The following is a 15342-nucleotide window of genomic DNA, read 5'->3' on the forward strand; positions in this document are numbered from 1 at the left end:
GCATAAGAAGATACCCCATGGTATAAAACTATTATCTTTCTACTAATACACTAAGGTATCCGAATTTCATTCAATGAAGTCTCTCTTGATTTCTTGTGAAATCTTCTATAATGAAAAATCTCACTTGATTTCATGTGACATCTTTTCTCCTGGCTAGATAAACAAAGCTATTGTAGTGTTCCAAGGCAAATCTAAGAGCGAGACTGAGAAATAAAAATTCAAGGTTGGAAACACTACCATAAAAATCCCCCTCGAAGTAGCGACGAGGAAAAATAGGAGGACCACCCACTATTGGAAGCAGTGGGACCCTGAAATAAAATTGCTATGATATTTAAATGTGATTTATAAATTGACAAAAGTGGAAATAAGTTCATAAAAAATACAAGCGCCAGGCCTGATGTTTGAATGATATGAGTAATAAGTCTTATTAAAGAATAATAAGCATAGCATAGGCTACAATGCTTAGTACTAGCAAGGTTAGGTTAAGTATAAAAATGGGATGCGCAATAATGTACGTAATTGAGCAAAAATATATTAAATGAGATGTATAATAATGTGGGTAGTTAGTATTATTGAGAAAAAATGAATAAATTTGAATGAATGTGCTGACAGGAATAATCTATGTCAGATTTAAAAGATCATAACTAGATAAGTAAATTGATGTGAGTATATACAAAAATAAAATGACTTGAAATAAGTAAATTATGCTAACTGAAATAAATTCTTCAGTTAGTTAATGTAGATCACAATCGGGGGTCAAAATTAGCATGAATTTGCTAATTGAAAAATGTACTTCAGACAAACTGAAAGTAATAATTACTAGTAAGCTAAATCAGTTGTAATGTATTTGAGAAAACTACAAATAAAAAATGTAATTTGAGACAACGAATTACCTATATCAAGACGTGATCCACAAACTCAAGATGGTAGGTATTACTGAGCCAGTAATAAGATAGTACGACTCCAGAGAGGTGGCAGCAACCAGTGGTAAGGTTAGGTGGTCCATGAGAGATCAATTCAGATAGGCATTGAGAGGTCACATCAGGTGGGCAATTGGTTGTCATCGTGGGAACCAAGGGGTTGATCTTCCAGTCAGGTTAGATACAGCAGAATGGCTGTGCGAAGCACAATGTGATAGGACGCAGTTTCAACTTCAATTTGAATAAAGTTGAATAGTAGTGAGTTCAAATATCGATTGTTGATAAATAAGTTCAATGTAACAAAAGTCAAAGTCAGGATTTTGTTCAGATATCTTCAAAATAATTGAGACATGAATGTAGTGGTGTCTCAGATTGAAACAAGTTGAAAAATAAACTATGTAAACGTTCACAAAAGAGTCCAAAAAATGGAGACAGATGTAATTGAAAAATCACACTCGAAAATGTCCACAACAGGTACAATAAAAATAGATAACCTCAAATAGTTGGTTGGTTATTGTAATGCAAAAGTTCAAGTAGCCTTGAAAGTTCAAAGATATGGATAATGAGAAGGCTAATAAATACGGTAGCTATGAATGTTCTCGTAGAGAAATAACTGTAGCACGTTCACACTGGTAAATGTTCAAATATGGAACACTGGATAGACCAAGTTTTGGCTATTGAATTTGAGATTTGAAAAGTAGGTAGTTGATAGCCAACTTTAAAAGAAAAATGTGTTCTCACAATAAGCATTGGATATCGAAACACAAAGTACTTGCCTTTACACAATACGGAAATTGTTAAAGTCGCAAGATGGTAAAATGCACTGGGCATAAATTTATCATTGAAAATGATACGGTACGTCGTTGCACTGGGCAAATAAAAAGGAAATGCACTGGGCGAAGAGAAACAAAGTAAATAGTGATCACTTTGAAAAAGATGGAATTGTCAAGGTAAGACAATGTAGAAAACAAAATTGTTGTTAAAAAGTACTGGTACGTTGAAAGCAATCTGTACTGTAGAAGTCCAAAGAAAGCAATGGACGCCAAGCCAAGTCAAACCTAGACCAGCGTCATCCCGTATGTGTGGTTTTAGGCAATACACCAATCACAGGGCTAGAAAAGCGAAGAAAGGGGGCCGCGAAAAACGTAATAAACAAATGGGTGAGAAGTTAACCACCTAAACCCAATGTAAGGCGAAGAATAATTGATAATTACTGCAGGAACTGATAATTTTAATCAACTTCAAACTCAATAATTAGAAATTGAGACTTGAAAATGTGTTGAGACGACGAGTGTTGCCGAAGGTGCCCGAGGAAAGCCGAGGTCGAGGGAGAAAGGAAAAAAATGCAGCATTTGGTAGAACTGCAGAAGGTGGACTATTTGAATGCAGTTCGAAACGCAACAGCTATTATGAATCACAATTTCAAGGAATGTTTTTATAATCATTTCAAAACTTATGGGAGAAATGAGCATGAGAAGTATAACAGGTATCAAATCCCTGGAAAAGTGTTTACAATCATAGATAAAACATAGCACAAGAAGTTATCTTATGGTATAGGTCAGAGGATCCCAAACTTTTTTGATCCACGGCTCCCTTTGAGTACAGACATGGCTTGGCGGCGCACCTAGTATAATTTATAAGTTTTGCATTGCATTATTTATTATAATTAAATTTTCAGTTTATTTTCTTAAAATTTATTTCTTAATATAGAAATAGAAGTATATTTATTAGCCGATAAATACTTAGAATAGTACAGTGGGCCATGTCACATATATACATCTCAATATAAAGAATACAGTTCACAACACACTTTTAAACATTAATCAATATAACATAATAATTCTAGTGATTATATAAATCTATCAGCTTGGAAGAAACTACTATTCACAATATCACAAGGGAGATCAAAGAACTCTCCAACACTGTACAGTGGGTTCTCTAAAAGCATCCTTTTCACATTTGTTTTGAAAACAGATATACTCAGATTCCTGGAACACAACGGTAATCTATTGAAAGCTCTCATTGATAGAACGTCAGATTGACACTGCAACTTTCTCAATCTTACATAGGGAACATTCAAATAATTACCTTGTCTAGTGCCGTGCCTATGCATTTCTGATCTACACTTGAAAGTATGCAACTCATTTTTTACTTTTATCAGAAGCAGCATAACATACAAACTGACCACTGTCATATTAATTATGTTGTGATTTAAAAAGAGGACGACAATGCGCATAATAGTCTGAACCAGTCATAATTCTCAGTACTTTTTTCTGGAGTAATAAAATTTTTCCAACATTAGCTGCCCCACCCCAGAGAATAAGCCCGTACATAATTACACTCTGGAAAAACCCAAAGTATGCAATTTTCAAATACTGATAAGGAACAAGATTTTTCAGTCGTCTTAACAGAAACACCACCCTGCTGAGTCGTTCACACACCCTATCAATGTGACTTGTTCAAGTTAGCTTGGTATCCAACATTATACCAAGGAGTTTAACGGTTTCAATTTCATTCGTCACATTTCTCAGATTAAAAATCATTGTCTGCGTTATACTTTACATTACATTGTAAATACGATTGTTACTATTTTTTTAACAACACATGCCTCAGGATTTGATAAACAACATTAAAGTTACAAGTTGTATGTTGATCAAGTATGCAAAAAAACATCAACTTGAAACAACCATAAGAGAAACATTACTCCCTTTTTATGATGTGAATATAAATGAAGTGCTTACTTGAAAAATTTTACACTTGAATTAGCAAAGTCCATGGCAGCAGTCATGAGCCACGAGCAGTCATGAGTCTGATTTATTGGGAGGGATGCACTTTTTGGCTTTCATAAGTTCATTGTTCCTGAGAGTCAATTTTGATTATAGCAAACCGAATTTCCTTTTCAATTTTAAGTCTTGCTCTATATTTGGATTTTATGACTGCAACAGCGGAAAAAACACATTCTCAAACTTGCAAATGGAATAACGGCAAGCAAAGCCTTCTTGCTGAACACTGGAAATTCATTTTCATTGCCTGTCAAACAGAGATTGGGACTGAAATTTTTATTTCAATGACAAGTCCGTTGAAATGTCAATCAGCTGATCTCTGCTTCTTCATTACTGAAGTGTTGAGGCGTTTCAGTTTGAAAAGGGTCGTTTACCCACTGCTACGCTTTTATTTCATCCTTTGGCAGGTCTTCAAAATAACCCTGTACTCTACATAAATACTGAGTCAAAATGTTTTCTTCTTCTTCAAAGAGTGTGTAACTCTTGGATAGACAACGGCGGCGTATCTGGCACTAGCTCGCGGCGGCCCCGGGCGCCGCGGCGCACAGTTTGGGAACCTCTGGTATATGTTCCAGGTGGTTTATGTTTCAAATTTCAATCCGATTTTTTTTTAACTCAAGCCGATTACTCTCGACTACTGTCTATTACTACTGTTTTGCCAGATGAGATTGTAAGAACGGTACAGTATGAGAGACCACTAGCGTTACCTTCACTAAAAACTACTACTAGGACTTTCGGCTTGAATTGATAGTGAAATTTGACTCATAGACGACCTATACCATGAAATAACTTCTTCTGCTATGTTTTATCTATGATCAAACACACTTTTCCAGGGATTTGATACCTCCCAGAAGTTTTGAAATGATTATAAAAAACATTCCTTGAAATAATGATTCAAATAGCTTTGTTTATTTAGTCAGGAGCAAAGATTTCACATGAAATCAAGTGAGATTTTCTTATTATATAGATTTCACAAGAAATCCAGAGAGATTTCATTGGATGAAATTCGGATACCTTGATGAAAACACAATAGTTGTACTTTTATTCTATCATCGAACCAACATAACTGAAACATACTAATAGTAATATTATGTGAGTTTGCTGGCTAAGGTCTGGTGTCTGGAATTTTCATGTAACACCTGATCAATTTCAGGGCCTTTGACATGTCCTTACAACTGCGTTTAGGCCACACTTATCATTCACCGTTCCGATCCTACACTCCGATCTGTTGAGTGGAGGGGTGGTGGTGGAACATATCACATGTACAAGTGTGACATGCAGGCATTCCAGGCCGTTGTCATCACTGATCATATTGGAGTGGGATCGAAAAGCTGCAAGATAAGTGTGACCGGGGCTTGACGGGGCCCAGGGACAGACTATCCCTGGTCCGTCCATTCGGACGTGTCCATCCGAAACACGGGAGTGTTTAGGCCATCTTGACCTTACACAGCACCATAATACGCTTGCGCAGGTAGAATTTCCATTTAAAAGCAACAACCTAACCTCCCTAACCTTTCTTCTACCTTGTGTAAGTATAAATAAAAATCTCAGTACCCTTTTTTGAATATTTTATCACAACATGTTTCAACATTCATGCCATTTTCAAGTAATCTCTTATATTACAAGTAGCCCTAAACAGAAAAGAGACAATCACATATTTTATTTTACGATGTGAGTTGAATCTTGCAGGCACGCAATCAGCTGATGATACTCGGTCGCAATCAGCTGAACGTTGCCGTTACCGGGTTGGTGCTCTGTATGTGAGGTTTTGATGATGTACTTTTCTATATTTGTAGTAGATGTTGACATGTAGCTAATGTGTGTGATGTTAATGTTATAACATATATGTATTAAATTGTATGATTTTCAGGCTCTCAAGATGAGGCGGCGAACAACACATCAGGAACGACAGTGCGCATCCTGAGCGATGAGCCACCGACCAGTCGAGACATCCTCGAATCCAATGTTACCGTGGTGACCACAACGCATCCGCCGGTGTTGCAACACCATCCGCCCCCGGGGGCAGGCGCCACCCCCACGCCGCCCCTCGACGCCTCCACGCCCCTCAAGAGCCAGGTCATCATCGTCGCCAACGAAAACAACAAGACACGGGTAATTGCACTTGCCACTCTAGAACATCTCCTATTCACCTGCTGTTCCATCTGCAATTGTCCACGATATGCTAATCAAGATTGACTGTTCACTAATGAAGTCTCCTCTAATGCTCCTCTGATGAAGTCTGATAAAAGAATTTCAAACAGATTGAAAACTTTTCCAACGAAGACTGTAATAAAATAATCCTCAAATGATTGAAATGAAATTATCCACTGACCCTGACCTAGACTGGTTTGAATGTAATAATCCTCTTGTGGAGAGTGATTCAAATTACTGGATCGTAGAAAACGAATGTATAAATATGTATTATGTGATCTAATCATCCGCGATTTCTTAATGTTGCATCCGTGATTCAAAAATATGTGAACAAAGAAATTTTATATTGTAAATAACTGATAAATTTCTCCAATATTGTGAACATTTTTCTGTATTTCAATCATTCTCAAATTATAATATTTTGCAATTCAATACAATTGATTCGTTGTTTTACATAACTACTTTTCTTCAAATTGTCTCATTTTCAATGATATATTTTTTGCATTACAATGTATTGTATGACAACTGGAATTTTAGTTTTTAGAATGTTTGTTGCATTTACTAAGCATTTTAACATGACCAAAATGCATTTATTTCAACGGAAGTTTTCCCTTTTGTTGGAACTGCAATTATTTTGGTTTCTACTTTATTACTTCTGGAATTAATCCCCAATCATGTTTTCAATTTAAATCATTTTATTCAAGTAGTTTGAATTTGAAACTGAAAAAGTTGATTTGGATGCTTTGCAGTATGAATGTTATTGGTAGTTTGTTAATCAATGCAAGGCAGAGAATATATTTGAGATTATTGATAGATTGAATCTATTCAAAAATGAGGTAGAAGAAATACTTGATTGGATCTTTGTGTAGGAGAAGAATGGGTTGGAAAAGTAGATCAGTCAATCAAAGAATAACATGTTTACTCTATCAGTAGTAATGAAAATCATAATTTTCTCCACGATGAGCATTTGAAGACCTGAACAATTTAATTATACTGATAGGATGGCGTTCTTCATGTCAATTGAAATTACAGTCATTATTTCATATGTCGAATCAATCGAGCTCAAATTTGGAAAATACAAATTTAGATTAAATTCTATCCAGATAGTTGATATGATTTACAATTATTACAGTTTGATTTTGCCCTCGTTTCTTGTAAAAACAGTTGCTGTTATGTATTGGTAATTTGCTCGATACTTCATGACCACTTTTTCATTAAAAATCAAACTAAAGAACAAAACCTTAAGATAAAAAGTGTTATACTACTTTTAGCCTATACATTTACAATACATATTTGATTCTCAAAATAAGAATTAAATCTCATTTATTCAAGAAAATTATATACAACAACAGTCCAATCTAAATTTGATCACTACAGAGAATGAACAAATTATATTGAAATCAATACTGCTTCCCACTGCAATACTACTTATTACTTATACTGTTTCATACTGCACTACTATACATAATTATATTCTACATAACATACTATCATAAAATTAAAATTACTACAGACGATTATCAAATTATATTTAAAAAAAAACAATGCTACTTGAGGGTGTGATCACATTGTGTGCGTATAGTACAAGAGCAAGTCGAATCATGCCTGAGCCGAAAAACAAAATATTTCAAGTGCCATTGAAACACGTTTTGACTTGCATGTAGCTGCTCACACTGAACGCACCAGCAAGTGCAAGCATTTTAGTGTGAGTGTTCCTATTATTCTTTCCAGATTTTGTTTGTCATCTGCAAGCTTAGTCATGCAAAAAAACCAAGCGTACACTTGCACATATGCTTGCACACACACTTAAATTCATTTGATCAACTGATAATTTCTAATCCAATGACGTTTGATTCTCAGGTGAAGGGTTCAATAGAAGAGGATGAAGTGGTGGTTGTCAACCAGAGTGCGACGAGTGATTACGACGAGTCGCTCCACGACATGACTCACGTCTCGGTGGTCACGGTCGGCGAAGAGTCCGAGCAAGTCAAGGACTCGCGAATCGACTCCGACAGCAATTGGAACTCTCTTGACGGTAAGATTCGCCATCACAAAATGTTTCATGTTTATCTGCCATTGATCAAAAATAGTCAATGTTTGGTTTGTAGCCTATGATAGTTTTCTAGGAGATTTGTGACTCTGAATGATTGAATAAATGAGTAAATAAATGTTTAGGTCCAGAAAAATCATGGGCCAACAGATCTGGTCTTGAGTAATATTTTAAAATATTGAATAAATGAGTAAATAAATGTTTACGTCCAGATAAATCATGGGGCAACAGATCTGGTCTTGAGTAATATTTTAAAATATCGAATAAATGAGTAAATAATGTTTACGTCCAGAAAAATCATGGGCCAACAGATCTGGTCTTGAGTATATTTTAAAATATTGAATAAATGAGTAAATGAATGTTTACGTCCAGATAAATCATTGGGCAACAGATCTGGTCTTGAGTAATATTTTAAAATATCGAATAAATGAGTAAATAATGTTTACGTCTAGATAAATCATTGGTCAACAGATCTGGTCTTGAGTAATATTTTAAAATATTGAATAAATGAGTAAATAAATTTTTACGTCCAGATAAATCATGGGCCAACAGATCTGGTCTTGAGTAATATTTTAAAATATTGAATAAATGAGTAAATAATGTTTACGTCCAGATAAATCATGGGTCATCAGATCTGGTCTTGAGTAATATTTTAAAATATTGAATAAATGAGTAAATAATGTTTACGTCCAGATAAATCATTGGTCAACAGATCTGGTCTTGAGTAATATTTTAAAATATTGAATAAATGAGTAAATAATGTTTACGTCCAGATAAATCATGGGTCAACAGATCTGGTCTTAAGTGATATTTTTAAATATTAACAACTTGAGCTCTTTTCATTATTTAAATCAGTCCAAATCATTTCAAAAAATTGTTAATTGATCAGTCTATTTGTGCAATGGATGTTTCCCCAGTAAATCGTGGGTCAACAAATCTGTTCTTGAGTAAAATTGTACATGTGATATTGTACTATTACTATTACTTTTTAATATTGTACCAAGTTATTGTATTTTATTATAACTTGAGCTTTCTCGCGGCTGACGTGAAGAACAAATTAGCACGTGATTTACTCGCTTTGAAAAGAACACTGATGAGATTACTTGCAAATTTGATTCTCTTTAAGATTGTGCAGTTGTTGACCATTTTTCCCAAGCTCATCTTTCCAATTTTACCAGTGGTTGCTAATATGTGAGCGTCAGTGGCTTGTGGCTCATAACGATAAATTTATGAATAGCTAAATATAAATAAAGTTGAAAGTCAATCTATTCTTTATTACAAATTTAAATAAACCTCTGAATTCGAATTAATAAATAACTTAGAGGGGATGAAATTACAAAATCTTATCTTGCTTGTAAAAATGATTGACTTTCGTTTCAAATTCGGAAAATGAACTGGGCTAAGCTTGTTTGTCTTTTTTTAGTCTATAATATAATAAAGGAAAGAATTGGCTTGTACATGTACGGGATAGGAAATTCACGAATGATGCATCATAATGTCTGAACTACTGGACTGATTAACTTGAAATTTTGTAGATATTCAATTTACCGAGGATGGTTATAAGCATGGCCTCCTCTAATACAGGGCCCCGGCCTACGATATTGCAACGTCGCAGTGTAGGCCTAGAATCTAATACATGATTGGTGAAAAAGATTTTTTAAAATACCAGCTGATATTTTTCACCAATCATGTATTAGATTATAGGCCTACGCTGCGACGTTGCAATATCGTAGGCCGGGGCCTTGTTTTAGAGGTGGCTATGTTATAAGCCATATTTAAAACTTCAAGTTTTCAATTCAGACCCTTGCGGACCACTGGTTACCTGCTAGTCATGTGTATTCTCTGTGTATCATGAACTAATTATTATGTCCTAAAATAGATAAATTTTTACTCATCGACATTTTCAAATAATTTTATTTTGAATGACAATGACTGATGAACTGATTCGATGTTGGCAGGCATTGAAGCCGATTCGCTGATGGTGGTTGGCGCGAACAGTTCGACTACGTCGATTGTAGTTGAAAGCAGCAAGTCGCCGCCGCCTGCGGCCAAGTCAGCCGCAACCGCAGCCGCAGTCAAGTCGAAGCCGCAACCGACGACCGCTCACAGCAAGCTGAACGGCCAGCCGCCACCCCTCCTCACCTCCACAGACACAACAGATCCCGAGGAGGTCTACATTATTGTCAACAAGTCCACCAATGTGCACCGAAAGGTAAGCGTTCAATATTATTATACAATTGTAATTTTTTTCCACAAGGAAACCTGTCATAGATGAACAATCTAAGTAGATTAAACTTGAATAATTGTTCAATTATAGAAAATAACTAGTTGCCTACCTTGTACTATTGTTCAATTAAATTTCAGCATTTATGTCATTCTCAAATGTCCTTTTTCAAATGAATTCATTTCATTAACTCACTAATGATTTTAATTTGTATTTAATACAATTAATGAAATGGATTCATTTGAAAAAGGACACTTGAGAATGACATGATTGTCGAAACTAGTCGTGTTTAATTTTAAAATATCACAAGGGTACCAGTTATTTTCTATAATTGAACATTCAAGTAGCCGTATTAAAATACTTTATTTGAATAATAATTATAATAATAATACACAATTATTGTGTATGAACTCTTAAGCCAGTTAGCCTACACACACATAGATTCCTGCACGTACAATTTTTTCCGTTATTGTAAATTATATTAGATTTAAGTTCCGTTTAATCTGGTAGAACTCATAAGGACGGCAAAAATTCTATGTGTGTGTAAACTAGCTTTACTCACAAACGGACCGTCAAGTCCATGTCAGTGTAGTTTTAACAATTATTATGTAACATATCTTGAGCATAGAAATAATTAACATGAAATGAGTGCATTTATTGATTTTTGTAAATCTGTAATTTTTAACAATAAATTCAATTCAGTTCAATTGAGAAGTAGGAATTGTGTGGGAATTATCGTGTGGTATTGTTGTTGGATTTCGCTGTGGTCACCATGCAAAATTAATCTCTATCCTGAATCAGTGTAATATGTAGTAAATAAGCTAAATCTATTTCATCTTTTTGGAGAGTAACTCTTATGCTGGCCACTAACGGTAGTATATACATGCATGTAGAAAATGGCTGTTCAAGGTTGTTCAAGTAAGAAGCCTCTCGCTGATGATGAACATGTATATGTGCATGATAAGGTGCGTACAGATATACGCGCCGCGAACAGGAGCAATTCACTTTTAATCAGCTGACTATATCTGTGTTGTTACAGAAACGGTAAGATACAGATATAAAAAGCTTGGCATCAGCTGATTGAAAGTGAATTGCTCATGTTCGCGGCGCGTAAATCTGTACGCACCTCTAAACATACATGCATGTAGAAAATGGCATGCATGTTTATCATGCACATATACATGTTCGTCATCAGCGAGAGGCTTCTTACTTGAACAACCAATAACAATAAATAAACAATTGGAAAATGAAAATTTATAATGATTAATCAGTTTTTTAGCTGTAGTATAACAAATTAATTTAACCTCGAATAGAGCAGCAAAGAAAAAATATCGTAGATATAAAAATCTATCCTCAAACAATTTTGCTCTAAGCGTTTCGCTGTGAACACAGCTGTGATGACACAACAATGTATGACGACTGAGTATGTGCATGCATGTTCTACCGTTAGTGGCCAGCCAAGCTAGACACAACATATGAGTGACTTCGAGATTTAGACTAGAACTTTGATATCAATTAATATTGATCTATGTGCAAATGTAAGACTTTATCAATATTGTGTTGAGCTGCGTACGGGTTTCAGCTCAACGAACACGCGCATTTCACTTTTCATCAGCTGATTATATCTGTAGTTTACAGTTTCTGTACAAATTCAGATAAATAATCAGCTGATAAAAAGTTGAATGCGTGAGTTCGTGGTGCTCAAGTCTATACGCAGCTTCATATTGACGAATGTATTGCTTGTGAATAACTCAGATGCCGTTGTAACAAAATGATTTATGTATGTACTGTGTGATTGTTTTTAGACATCAGGCGGCAGCAGCAGTCCAGTGAGTGGGAGTGGGGGTGACGGTGAAGATGGCGGCTCGACACGCAGCGGCCACCGCACACCGCCGTCTGCGGCCAGCACACGTGCATACGACCGCTCCGACGCAGAGAGTGTGTCGACCACCATCAGTCAGGACAGTCGCGGCAGCAACAAGGAGAATCGGCCCACTCCACACCTGCAGCCGCCCACACCCGCAACCCAGCAAGTTGTCATGAGAAAAAAGACTGAATACAATAGGGTGAGTCACTCATCTCTCTCATTCTATTATGTAGAGTGTCTTGAATTTCCTTATGCATTACGAACTGCTGTACGTTTCATCAAGTTTTAACACTGAAATGACAACTTGCAGACTATAATAATATTGTGAAAAATATGAAATATTTACTCACTGACTGAACCATGCTTTGAATCGCATGGGACTCATTGTCAACAGTCATGAATCCTACTGTCAACTGTTGACAATGAAACCCATGCGTTTCGAAAGCCTGCTCCAGTAAATTGGTAAATATTTCATATCTTGCACAATTATTATTATAGTCTGCAAATGGACATTATTATAGTCAGTGTTAAATCTGGAAGAAAATAGAGTGTTTCAAAAAGGACATTGATAATTCATATAAATTTATTCAGAAACTACTCAGAGCTGTATTTAGTGTTGTTTCAAACAAAATATTCAATTTAAGCCGGCTCCAGACATGCGTCATTCGGCAAGTACCGAATGTTCGGCTTTCGGCGAACTATTCGTCTTGCTATTTGCCGATTAACGAGCAAACATCTACACACATGCGCGGTTTGCCGAGCACTTGCTCGAATTGGGAATAGCAAATATTCGTCAACTGAATGTCATCTACCGTCAACAAGGATGCCAATGTTGATGATGCTCTTCTTGCTTATCATGCTTTTATAAATAAACCAAACTAACCCTATGTACCCCGGTCAACAACAACTGTATAGGACATGAAAAGCCCTAGAATTTCAACTTCAATTGATAAAAAATAAATGTAGGAATATTTAAAACATGAAGAATTCAGGTTATAATTCAGTAACCTGGACGGGATTGGTTATTATCTAGTTTTCATCAAGATTTGAATTTATTAAATGAGCTTCTTTATAATGAATGATTCATATTAAAAACTTAACGATCATGTTCAGACTGTAATAAAATAGAAACCTTATCTACAAATTAGCTTATCTCACTTAATCTCAATGTAGATCCAAATCCAAAAACAACAAAATGATACAAGCACCAAGCCGAATATGTGGATGAGGGAAATTCGCCTTTTGCCGAACATTCGTCCACTTTGATGTGTGCAAAAGATCGACACTGAACGCTGCTTGCCGAATAGACAAACATCCATCCACACTACACTCGCGATTCGGCGAGTCGCTGCTCGGTGTTCGCCGAATGCCGCATGTCTGGAGCCGGCTTTAACGATTTATCGCCGCACAACACGACACCGAACTTTGTTTGTTTTTTGGTTTCTAAATTTTCAAATAATTCAATGTATTTAAGATTAAAGTTATAGTTGAGTGCGATAATTTAATTATTTACTATTTTTAAATTATAAATTTTGGTTTGTTTAATTTCTGAACTCGAAATTTGATTCGAATTGATAAAGTGACACAACATAACCTACTTTTTGGACATACTTCTATCAAAATTCGGAAAGGGAACAGTTTGGGCTAGGTCTGTTGGGTCCTTTTCTCATCTGTATATGATTTGTGTTTTATGGAATTTAGAATAAATAAATAAACTACTGTATTTGTTTTAGAACAAAAACTTACTCTGAGATGCAAACCAGTTTCGGATAGTTATGTTCATCTTTGAATGTCAATGTTTTGTTCTATTCTAAGTGAACTGAGATATTTATTCGCTATCATTCTTCTTATTAATTTATTGTGACCTGCAGGTAATTTTGTGTTTTTTCTACAGGATACAAATCGCCACAGTCTAATTTTGTGTTTTTTCTACAGGATACAAATCGCCACAGTCGATCAAAAGAAGAATTAGAATTACGCAATTTGAAGAAGAAAACGAGGAAACGAACTCGTAAGTTTGAAATAGACGGAGTTGTTGTTACGACGACGACTAGCAAGGTGATTTATGGTGATGACGAGAATGGCCAGATCTACGACGATCACATTTTCAGGTAATTCTGTCAAATCATTCAATATCGCAAATGTAGATTACATTTTTTAACAATACAAAATTTGAATTCGTTAGTATTTTCAATTGAAATTATTCACATTTGTTCAAAATACGAATTATCAAATTTGAAATCTTGTTTATAATTGTCATAGAACATAATAAAATACTTTCTCATCAAAATCTTATTCAACTGTCTGATGAATTTTGTAATGCATCAATGATTATTGTCTGACTGATAAATTTTTGTATCTTGCATATTTCTTGAACTGAAAAAAATACTTTCATTTGTAGGAAACAAGAACTTCGAGAACTAAAAATGCTTCAAAAACAAGAACAAAAACAATTCCAAGAACTGTCATCCAAAGCTCAGTCGTCTAAAGAACAACAGGTATGTATTTCTTGAATTATGAATAATCATTATAGTTCTGTATCAACCCTCAAAATCGGTATACGATTTTTCTTTAACTACCTATGTATTTGTATGCGCCTATATTTTTATACATTTTTATATCTTTCTTTGTTATTTTGTATTATGTTTATTTGTGAAATAAATAAATTGATTGATTGATATATGCCATACCCTAATAATAATCAACCCTCCGTTACACGTTGCCGATCTGCGAGATCAGAAAGGGTTTTTTTTTGTACAGTAGGCGGTATGCCAATTTATGACGACATGTGCACCATGCATTTCCTACCGATAGTGGTCAGCCTAAGAGATTGCAACCAATAATTCATGAACTACAGATAATATTTGCAGTAGCATAAGTATTCGGGGTGATTTACAGCATTTAATTTGGTTTTTCGTTTAATAATAATTATTAATTTCTGAACTGTTTTGTATCCAAAATGTGTTTAAGGTAAGATGTGAATATAATCAGCAAATGCTGTAAACTGTTTGCAGGACAAAAGGTTTGAGCAGGAGCGAGTGAATCTGTTCAGGTCGTACGAGGCTGACCTGGATACGATGGTTCGCCAGCAGCGACAGCAAATTGAAAAGACTGAAATGCAACAGGAGGCCGACCTCAGGCTCAACTCAAAGAAAATTCGCGCCGATCAGGTAAATATTACATTCTCGCATCAATATTAATCTAATTCATTTTTCTCGTCGAAAGTTATTATTTATTTATTCATTGAAAATATCTCTACTTTCAAAGGCTTCAAGTCTGTTCCAGATTATAAGGCTATCTCCATTAGGCTCAATGAGTAAGGACAAGACCATTTTAGGCGTTTTCAC

General features: G+C 35.2%; 1 protein-coding gene across 3 annotated transcripts in view; it reads left to right on the plus strand.

Moving 5' to 3' along the window:
* The window catches only part of LOC111051272 (serine/threonine-protein kinase 10), a 40930-nt gene that overhangs the window by 4972 nt on the left and 20616 nt on the right, over positions 1 to 15342 (plus strand). For all 3 annotated transcript variants that reach the window (XM_039426795.1, XM_039426793.1, XM_039426794.1), the window contains exons 6-12: positions 5574 to 5815; positions 7715 to 7889; positions 9863 to 10116; positions 11934 to 12194; positions 13931 to 14106; positions 14397 to 14493; positions 15010 to 15165. In XM_039426795.1, the coding sequence (XP_039282729.1) occupies positions 5574 to 5815; positions 7715 to 7889; positions 9863 to 10116; positions 11934 to 12194; positions 13931 to 14106; positions 14397 to 14493; positions 15010 to 15165 (1361 nt within the window). The remainder of the gene's footprint in view (positions 1 to 5573; positions 5816 to 7714; positions 7890 to 9862; positions 10117 to 11933; positions 12195 to 13930; positions 14107 to 14396; positions 14494 to 15009; positions 15166 to 15342) is intronic.

The sequence above is a fragment of the Nilaparvata lugens genome, chromosome 4 (assembly GCF_014356525.2).
Source record: "Nilaparvata lugens isolate BPH chromosome 4, ASM1435652v1, whole genome shotgun sequence".
Taxonomy (NCBI): domain Eukaryota; kingdom Metazoa; phylum Arthropoda; class Insecta; order Hemiptera; family Delphacidae; genus Nilaparvata; species Nilaparvata lugens.